A 10,725-nucleotide genomic window follows, 5' to 3' on the forward strand; every position below is an offset into this window, starting at 1 on the left:
CTTGTCTCTAGAGACAGTTTTTTCTCTTTCAAATACTTTTTGTCCTGGTGTGAACTGGATAATGCTGTCATGCTACTAAATGGTAACAAGGGTGAGTGATTTATAGAGATGAGCCTTAAATCTTTTATTTATCTCTCCTATGTTATTTTCATGGCAATCAGTTAATAATGCCATTCATACCCAGAAAGAACATCAATCCTAGTTTTCCTGGAGCCACCTCAAGGCTAAATGATGTTGTCTACCCCTTTAGCTTTTGGTATCAATGAGATTTGAAAGTGGTGCTTTTAAAGGATGAAGCAAATGACAGTAGAACTGGAAATTGACCACTCTGGGCCTCTGGGTGTCAGTGTTTCTTCACACTTGTCAGTGATCATCCAAGAGTTGAATATTGTGATGCTTACTTCTAAGTAGGGATTGTAAACCAAAAATGTGTCTATGATGGAGAACCTGGTGATGGTTGGAAGGAGGTATCCCGTACTATACCGGCTTAAGTAGGGAGTTGAAAATGGTGGCTATTACCTGGCCGCCACAGGCAGTGGTTTCCAGGGTGTACGCTGAGCATACACACACACATACACACATCTGCACATTTATGCTAGTTTCGTTCAACAGCTTGTTAACTGGTTGGTCTCTGTTCTTGATTGCCCTTGCACAACTGAATTCTTTTCTAAGTAAGTGAAATGTCAGCTTTAAGACCTGGAAGAATGTTCTAGTTTTTTTGCTATGCCTTTTTTATGATTAGGAGTAGTCTTCTCTGTATGCATATGGACCTGGCTGGAATGGAAGCCTAAAATCTTAACATGTTTCGTGACTAGGGCATTATTCCTAGAAAACTACTGTTTTTGTGAAATAAAACTAAGCTTCAAAAAAATAACATAAAAATTGAAAAGAGTCTCAACTAAAGCTCTTAAAAAATGTGTGATATGTCTTTTATTCAGTGTAATGACTAAGATCCTGCCTAGGCAAGGATCCAATTAACTTCATTTTTTTCAGAAACACTTTTAGTGAGTGTATTAGTTTCCTAGGGCTGCCGTAACAAAGTAGCACAAACTGGAGGGCTTAAGACAATGAAAGGTTATTCTCCCACAGCTCTGGAGGCTGGAAGTCTGAAATCAAGGTATCAGCAGGACCACACTCCCTCCAAAGGCTCTGGAGAAGAACCCCTCCTTGCCTCTTCTAGCTTTGGGTGGTTGCTGGCAATCCCTGGTGTTCCTTGGCTTGTTGATGCGTCACTCCATCTCTGACTCTGTCTGCACGTGCCCTTATCTCCTGTGTGTCTGTGTCCAGATGTCCCCTTAATAGAAGGACCATCAGTCATTGGATTAGGGCCAACTAGTCCAGCATGACCTCGTTTTAACTTGATGACATTTGCAATGACCCTATTTCCAAATAAGGTCACATTCACAAGCACCAGAGATTAGGACTTGAACGTATTTTTCTAGGGAGCTTCATTCAACCCACAACAGTAAGTATATTTAAAATTTAGATGTTAGTCCAAGATACTTAAAAACTACAACAACCATCTCTGAAATGGATGAAAGGATAACTTCCCGACTTGCAGATGAGAGTGTCTAATTCTTTTTATCTGAGTTCAGCTCTCAGTGGGCCGATTCAAAGACTGATGTGTGCTTGACTCCTGCCTCCCCACCTGGTTGTGTTGTGTTGTGTTGTGGTCCAGCAGTGGCGAATACGGCAGCATCTGGCAGGATCATTGCCAGCTGGATGGAGAGATGTGGTGAAGAGAGGCAGGACGTCTTGGTGAAGCCTCTGCCTGTAGGGAGGTCAGCCAAAGGCCTTTCCTTGTACGCCTGGCACATTTGGGAACCCTTTTTAAGCATTTGCTGTTGTGCATCTCCGTGTGTTGGTTCTCTTATGACTTTGAAACTCAGAGGCTGAATGTTCCACTGCTTTGATAGGATTTAAAAAATTTTTTTCCAAGCTGGCAGCTGGTTAATGAGATGAGAAACTGGGTGCTGTCTCACTCTATAAACACATTTGTTGTGCAGCTATGTATATAGCACTGCGCTAGGCACTTAGGGATGCAGCAAGGATTTAAGACATGCTTAAGATCGAGGAGGCAGGGGCCGGCTCCATGGCCGAGTGGTTAAGTTTGTGTGCTCCGCTGCGGCGGCCCAGGGTTCAGATCCTGGGCGTGGACATGGCACCGCTCGTCAGGCCACGTTGAGGTGGTGTCCCACATCCCACAACTAGAAGGACCTGCAACTAAGATATGCAACTGTGTACAGGGGGGAGGTTTGGGGAGATAAAGCAGAAAAAAAAAAAAAAGATTGTCAACAGTTGTTAGCCTAGGTGCTAATCTTTAAAAAAAAAAAAGATCGAGGGGACCGATGAGTGCAGTGCCAGTTACAGTTCCATGTGAGGAGGCCTAGGAACAGGACAGATGTAAAGTGGTGTTTGGAGCAGGGATATTGGGGCAGGATGGTGAAGGAGGGACTTCTTGCCTAAGACAAGAAGATGTGTTGGTGTGAGCCAGTCAGAGGGAACATCAAATAAAAGGCCTCTGTGGGAGAGAGCATGGTTCATGCAGGGAACTGAAAGGCCCTCAATGCTGCTGTAAGTTGAAGAGCTTAGAGAGAGGTTAAAAAAAATTTATGCTGGACGAGTAGGTGGGAAGGTGATGGCCTTGTAAACCAAGGCGGAGTGTTTTGACTTGACTCTGGGGGCACTGGGATTCAGCCGAAAGAGGTTTAAAGCAGGCAATAATGTGATCAGATACACTGTTGAGAGAATCACTCTGGCTTCACTCTGGAGAATGGACCAGCGGAGGCCACCTCTAGAGGCTAGAGGGGATGTGGTAGTGGCCTGAACTGGGGTAGTGGCAGTGAGTGTCAAGAGACATTGATATATTTGAGAGAGAAGTAGCAGATAGAGTTGATAGTGCTTGCCAAATGATTGGAAATGGGAAGAGGGAAGAACTAAGAATGGTTCACATTTGTAGCCTGCAATAGGAAGCGACAGTAGAGTGTGCAGGTCCGAGGGAATAACACTGACAGTAGTTAGTAGTGCTGATGTTTCTGAGGGCTTACTGTGTGGGTCAGGCACTCTGCTCTCCGGGAAGTAGGTCCTTGCAAGAACTCCACGGGGTAGGTGGCAGGATATCTCCATTTGACACATGAGGAAATTGAGGACGTGGAGGTTGAGTAACTTGCCCACAGTTACTCACTTGGAAGTGACAGAAGCAGGATTCAAACCCAGGCAGTCTGGCTCCTGAGGCAGCACACTGTACAGATGATGCTCCACTTCCACATACCTTCCTACGATATTTGACATAAAATTTAAAAATGGAGATGATTTCTTGGTGGCAATATGAGCATAGTGGAGACACACAGACCTGGGTTGTAATCTCACTCAGCAAATTCTCAGTGAACTTGGCCACAGCACCCAGCTTTCTAGGAGTTTAGTTTACATGTTAAATGAAATAGAGATACTGTCTCACTCATAGGGCTGCTGGGCAGTGCCGTGTGGAAAGTGACTGGGAGAGTTCTTGGCGTTTGGTAGATACTCAGTAACTGCGTCTGTTGGCCGGGTTTTCCCAGGGTATTTCATTACAGAAGATGTGGCTTGACCGAAGGTCATCATTACAGCATTTTTAAGGTGGGTGAGTGGTGGGAAGGCACGCATATTTTGAAAAAGCTCCTCTGGTAATTTTCTTTACTCTTGAGTATGAAATACTTGCTTAGAAACTAGGTTTTGAAAAACCAAAGCCTTCTGACCCCTGGCTATGGAGATCTTTTTTAAAGCTTCTTGATGAAGGGAAAGTGACATTTGATCAGTAGGGGCTTTTTAGAGACTCTTTCCTTTGTGCTAAATGCTGGGTCCCATCCAACTTGGATTTGCTACTGGACCCACTGTTTTTTCGTGTCCAGTCATATGCTGTCGAGGGGTGCCGCTCTATATGCAGTCCTCAGAATATGTCTAATCCATATGAGACAAGAATGGAAATGAAGAAGGAACATTTAGAAACTTTAAGAGCTATTTGACAGTATCTGATGTAATCATTAAAAAAAGGGGGTTTTAATTTTACATGCCTTTTAAAATTTCATTTTCCTAACACGTTTTTATTGAATTTCACAAATGTCTGTCCATTGGATGGATTAGAAATAATAATTTAAAAACTGGTCCTGAGCACTGTTTTAAAGTGTTGAGAACTAGCCCCAGCTCCCAGGCCAGCTGTGGGTTGTTTGCAGAATGAATCAGTGAATGAAGTCCTCTACCATTTTGATAAAGTAATCTGGGCAGTTGAGTGACTTTTGGCTCTGAGGCTAGTTACTTAGAAAAGTTGACAAATTCCTCATTGAGGAATTGCTCTAAGAGGAGGAGAGGCTACTGTTGTTTTGACTGAAAGCCTTCTGCGTCTATACGAGAGGGAGTCCTAATGCCTGAAGCGTCAGTCGTGCATTAGCGTGATTGGGTGTGAAGGTAGTACGTGATAATTTATTCCCGACATCTGAGCGGCAGTAATTGAATAGGAAACTGATTACACATAATTTGGAACAGTAATTTCAACTAATCACGTTTATTTGTAGGGGAAAAATAATAGCTCAAGAGGAAGGAGCATTAGAAAAGACCCCTGTGAAATGTCTTAAAATGAGTTTTAGTGCCGAACGTCAGAAGTTTTGTTTTCATAGTCACCAGGATTACAGTCTAGAGTGAAGGGTGCGTGAGGCTGGGTGGTGAACGCCTCAGTGGCATTTGACCTTTTCTAAGTGTTCTTTGTGTTAGAATAGAAAAGTATGAAGGGGCAGCCTCCATGTTCACTTTTTAAAAATACATTTTTTATGAAAATTCTAAAGCAGCTGTGTGCAAATAAAATCTTGTAAAAATTGACCCCATCAGTTTTTCCATTTAAACTAATCAACAGTGGCAGTTTCGCTTCCCCACTCTTTAACATAAGCATGTTATCAGTATAAGAAAAATAGATAAGGGCTCTTTTTTTTAATCTGCTTCCATTTTTGATGGGTTTAGTTTTCAATGTAAATCTTCTACAAGTTCTGTTTCTAAATTAATTCCTGAGAAATAATGCTTAAGCTTGAAATTCACAAGCCTGAAATTTGTTTTAATGTATTCCCTGGCTGTTTATTTTTCTTCCTTTATAAAAATTGAAAAGAGCATTTTTGATGGTATTTTAAATTGCCCATATCATCATCGTCCTAACACAGCTATTTTCATTACCGCATATTGTCTGTCTGTCCTCATCCACAGTCACACTTTTTTTTAAACAAAGGAATTGTATTGCTTTTCAAGAGAATTGTACTAGTTTACAGTGTCATCAGCATTGAGTTTAAGAGTGCTAATGAAAATGTTGCAAATTCAGTGTAAATGTATTTTTTCTATAGTAATGTATAAAAGGGATAACTATTTCAAGGAGTTTTACGTATCTTTGCTAACAAAGATAAACCTCTTTTCTCATAACTGTTTTTTTTTTTTGATGTGAGTTGTTCATCTTTTCTTCTGGCCTCATATTTATAATGTCTTCGGATGTTGGCCATTATTGGGTCTGAATTTCTTAAGGTGCTGATGATATGTTGGTGTATGGCAAGGAAAAAGGCTTGGTTGCTTCTTCAAGGCTAAAATGGACCCAGGGCTTTTCTCAGTTATGTACCTTCTTTACACAAAAGTACTTTCCCCTTTATTCAAAAGTAGTTTTGATGCTGTTCCTGAGTCTTTGACCCGCGTAAGTTAATCAAAGTGGCCTTGACTTCTTGTGCGCTTTCCTCTATGTATTAAAAAATCAGGAAACCTGTTATTTCTCAGGAGTCAAAGGGGCGACTGACCCAGAAGCTTGTCCACGTGTGCCAACCAGGCTACAGGCGCTGCGTGAGTCTTGCCTCCGCCGGGGACTCTCCCTAATAAGCCGTGACTTCCAGTCTCAGTGAGACAACTCGACGGCTTGAGAAGGTCGGCCTGGGTAGCGCAGGGCAGATGGATTCTCCGGAATCCTGCCACTTACCCACAGCTTTCCTAGTGTGAGCAGCAGGGTTTGGATAGAAGTCTTAATTGTACTCAGTAACCAAATTTGTTTCTAAATTTAATTGATTGAACACAAAGCCCTTGGATGTTTGCATGTCTCAGCAACACAGATGAACAGTTTGGGTGTTGGTTTTGGTTTTTTGCCTGTAGAAACAAAGTTTTCTTCCTTGCTGGTGCTCTGTGCTCATCGTGGATCAGCTGCTGCTCGGCTTTCTATATCATCTTCGCTCCAGGACGAGGCTGACGGGGCAGCCTCTCCCTGGGCACTGCTAGCTAGGTGGCAGAGGGAAGGAGATGTTGGAAAGCACGCCTTGGTGCCCAGGGCTTCTGTTCAGCAGTGATGCAGCACAGTGCCACACGTGTCCTTGGTTAGAGCAGCCCCTGGCCCTCACGTCCATGTCCAGTAGGGCAGCAGTGTGTAATGTGTGGACCATATGGAAGGTCATCACAGGGAGGTGAAGGCACTCTGTGTTTTGGATACTAACAAGAATCTTAGAATAGTTCAGTCAGAATTAGAAAGACCTGAACCTGGTGTCAGTGTTAATAAAAAGAAACATCAGATTTGACAGAAAAGAAGCAAAATATATAAGACTTAGTAATTGATTACATATCAGCAGTAATGGAGATAGAAGAATTAAGGATTAATTCTTGGTTGCCTGGGCAAGCAAGTAGTGGCGATGCCATTCACTGAGAGAACTGGCTTCAGGAAGATAAAGGCTTCAGTCCTGGACGTGTTAAGTTTGAAGTGTCATCCAAGAAGGGGTGTGTGCTAGGCCTTCTTGATGGTAAGGAGAGACACATTGGCTGGAGAGGTTGCGCATTCACCTGCCTGAACGGGGGCAGTTGACTGAATGAGACACTGTGATAGGAGAGTATCCAGAGGGAGAGCTGAGAGTGCAACCCTGGGCACTGCTTCCTGGCCTTGTTCGTGTCATCCCCATGTGGAAAGGGCGAGATTGCTGCAGCACATTGGAGTACATAGATCAGGCAGCTGGTTCTACAGCCAGCCCAGGGGCTGTGGCCACCCCAGGGACTGGGGACATCGGTGCTTCAGCACCCCTCTATGCCATGGCTGAGGAATGGCCACAAAAGGAGACCGGAAAGAGCACCCTCAAGGAAACAGGAGGAGGAATGAATTAAAAGGTAGGTGAGATGCACAGTGAGAAATTCTCCAGCAAGGCAGTGTAAAGTGAGCAGGCAAGGGGCCCTCTGGATGAGAGAGTTACTGATGGACTGCAGGAGAGCTGCAGGCTTCCGGCTTGCTGAGACTACAGAGCTTTCCCACGCTGTAGACTTCCAGGCTAGGGATTTTGCCAGAAATTCACAGTGCGATGTCTACTCTGGTGTTGCTTTGCATAAGAAATTTTAATACGTGGTCTTTGGACAGCCTGCGTTAGAATCACTTGGGACTTCTGCTAAAAATGAGATTCCTTGGCCCTACCCTAGATCTGCCAAATCAGAATCAGTGTAGTTTCCAGGTCTTTTAATCAATGTGAACGGACTGTAAAGTTCAAGAACCATTGTTTTTTGTAGAGGCAGTCTTCAGTGGTAGCAAGTCAAAGCTGCCTGAAGATGATAAGGCTCCAAGTCCACAAGCACCGAGTGTTTGCGAGGATGTGAAATAAGGAGACCTTGTCAGTCACTGCACATGGCAGTGTCGGCTGGTTGGGCACCTTAGAAATCCAGCCGACCCTCCAACCCAGCAATTGTACCTCTAGCTCTGGGTGTGAGGAGACGTATTGGCATGTCACAGAGCATATTGCAAATGGCATATTAGCAATAGCTTGGATCGCCTGCAAAAGGAGCCTGGATATGTAATTCATAATATAGTCACTATTTGCGTAATAAATACTATAGTATGTAGTATGGATACTATATATGGTATAATATACTATACTAATTGAATACTGCTCAGTGAAAAGTGGAAGAATTAGAGCTATTGGTATCCATAAATGGGTGAATTACAGAAATAGAGTATTTGAGCCAAGAAAGCAAGTAGCAGAAGAGTACATAACCATTTACATGTAAAGTTTCTAAAAACCTACAAAAGAAATGCAGGAAGAAATGCATGGGAATGGTAAGCACCAGTTGGGGACAGGGAGGAAGAAGGTGATCAGGGAGGGGCACACGTGGGGCTCTAACCGTACTCATAAAGCTCCCTGAGCTGGGTGGGCACGTGGTGTTGGTAATACTGTACTTTATACCTTCCTGCGTATCCAAAATAGTTCATGATGCATTTCTTGTAGAGATTTGGCAACGTGGGTAACCGATTGAATTGTTTTAATTACCCTCATGCTAATAAAGTTCTTCATTAGATATTACCTAAATTTTCTTCTCTCTCACCTTGGTTTTAAAATGTTTTTCCCCTTTTATCCTCTGGAGAAATTGAGGATATCCTTGCTCATATTACTTCTCTGTTTGATTCATTGTAAGTAGTCACCTAAGTCATTCTTAATACTTATGGTGTTATCTGAACTGCCCACTGTTAACTCGTTTGCTCAGGTGTCTGAAAATCTCTTGCTTCCTCTTCCCCACAGATATTCACAACACTGTCGGTGACCAAGCGCTCAGGGGGAAACATCCTCCAGACTGGCTGCTGAGGTTAAGCCCCAGTGTGGATGCTGTCGCCAGGACTCCACACCACTGATGTTTCCTTGCCCAAATCCAAGGCGAAGTTTTCAAGAAGCTTCTTGGGCTTTGGCATCTGCATGATCTGTGCTCACACCAGCCAGGGCCTCCTTGGATCTCATGGGTAGGAGGTGGTGAATGCAAGGCAGGCAGCATCACACTGGGGTCACCGTGACGACTCTAACCTGGCACTCGGCAGTGCATCGAAGGGATGCGTCCATGAAGTCACTGGCCTCAAAGCCCATGCGGTGGGCGGTGATGGAACAGCTGTCGAAGCAGTTTTAGCATGACCTCCCCTTTGTGGGTCTTCTTAGTCTCATTGTCAAGCTTTCTAATGTTGATTATTTTTTTCTTATCTCTCTAAGGTGTTAATGATACCAGAGATGAAAAATGTTAGTAGTCAATTTTTGTCCAAAAGCAAGTCATGGCTAGAGTCTGCAAATAAGGTGCCTAGTTGCTCGAAAGGCGCGATTTGGCTTCCTTGGAGGCCACGTGGGCTTGTCACACGAAGGAGAACTGCCCTAGGATCAAGTGTGCTGTTCTGCTTCACCGAGCTAGTGAGTTCTCACCTAGCGTCTCACCTAGTGAGTTCTCTGTCCAAAGCAAAGAAATGTATGGTTCACTCTGGCCAAATTTGTCCCCATGTGCTACATCACTGATGATTTTTAGTTCTCTTTAGGAAAGGAAATGACTACTCGGCCAGCCTCTTTGAAGTAATAGTCCACTCTCTGGAACCTGGCAGGATGGTGTGGTTTCCACCATTATTTGTCCTGGAGGCAGATGTACACCTTAAATGGAGAAAAACAGTCAGGGTCTTTATTTAGTTCATTGTGTGCCGGTCTCAGTAAGCTGAGATCCTTTGTAATGCAAAACACTCAACTTGTTTAAAACTCTTTTTTTGATAGCTTTAGCTTTAAGCTAAAAACACACCCATCACGGCTTTATTTTTCACATGTGTTATATCTCTCTCCCTTCCTAAGAACTGCATTCATAGGAAAATAGGTCTTTCCATACTTATGATTTAACTCTTTTGTAGTAATTGTCTTTTTAAGGAAGCTGTTAATATCATAAGTTATTATTATTTTTGAACACAGGTGGATGTGAAGGATTTTCTTGTAGAAGCCGAATGATTTTGACTTTTTCTGTTGAATGAAGGACTGTGCCCCGTAGAATTCTGCAGAACTGTTTACCCTCCGTTAGCATTCCAACTTGTATTATTACAAAGAGGTGTTAACTCCGCAGTTATGTATTTCTGTGTAAGTGTACTGACTAAGGATTGTATTTAGGCCGTCTTCTCATTATAGAAGTTGGATTTGAAATGTGTGTGTGCACCTGGGCCTCCCACCGGCAGTTCTCTGGCTCCCTTTCCCTCCCCTCTCTCCGCTCGTATTCCTCAGCTACGACACCTGCACTGAGTGGTTGATTCCGAGTCCATTTCTTGGCCGCCTCAGGGAGCTCACACGTCTGCTGGCATTTAGTCAGCAGAGCACCCAGCCCTGAGCCACAGGGCTCCCTCCGCCTCACGCCCTCGTCCCATCTGGTTGTGTGAAGAAAATGGGAAAAGGAGAACGGAGAGGGGAGCTGAGGCAGTCGACCGTGTTCAGTTTTATTTATTTTTTTAATGTGTTTTTTCTCCAAGTCTGCCAATCTCTGAAATTGGAAGAATAGGCGGTCTGAGATGGTCATGCCCAATCATGTTGTGATTCTCTCTTGGTGGGATGGAGGTTCTGCCCCCACAGGAAGGATTGTACTTGATGGAGTTGTCCTGTTTAGGTTCTGTAATTGCCCAGTGTATCGAAACTCATACTAAATTCTATGTTTTTGTTATAAATCTTCTGGAAAAAACCTCTAATGTGAAACATTAAAAGGTATTACTATCCACCCTGTGTGCCCTCTTCCTGCACGGCGGCCTTGGGGTCCTTCGCGCGAGTGCCCCAGAGGCTGCAGGGCCTGTGTGCAGTTAGGACTAGCTGCTGTGAGCTTCAATGAGCCATGCGCTCAGGCCTGGCCGGGATCTGCTGAGGTTTACATTTTAGTGATGTTGACTTTTTAAATTCCATTGGTCAGCTTCTCCTAATTTGACTTGTCAGTCATGGTCTTTAAAGT

General features: G+C 43.8%; 1 protein-coding gene across 7 annotated transcripts in view; it reads left to right on the top strand.

The window, feature by feature from the left end:
• Positions 1-10,500, top strand: part of TXNRD1 (thioredoxin reductase 1) — an 87,905-nt gene extending 77,405 nt beyond the window's left edge. For all 7 annotated transcript variants that reach the window (XM_070600762.1, XM_070600763.1, XM_008524927.2 and 4 more), the window contains one exon: positions 8,529-10,500. In XM_070600762.1, the coding sequence (XP_070456863.1) occupies positions 8,529-8,591 (63 nt within the window). In that variant the 3' untranslated portion in view covers positions 8,592-10,500. The remainder of the gene's footprint in view (positions 1-8,528) is intronic.
• The last annotated feature ends 225 nt before the right edge of the window (positions 10,501-10,725 follow it).

The sequence above is a fragment of the Equus przewalskii genome, chromosome 29, assembly GCF_037783145.1.
Source record: "Equus przewalskii isolate Varuska chromosome 29, EquPr2, whole genome shotgun sequence".
Classification (NCBI taxonomy): Eukaryota; Metazoa; Chordata; class Mammalia; order Perissodactyla; family Equidae; genus Equus; species Equus przewalskii.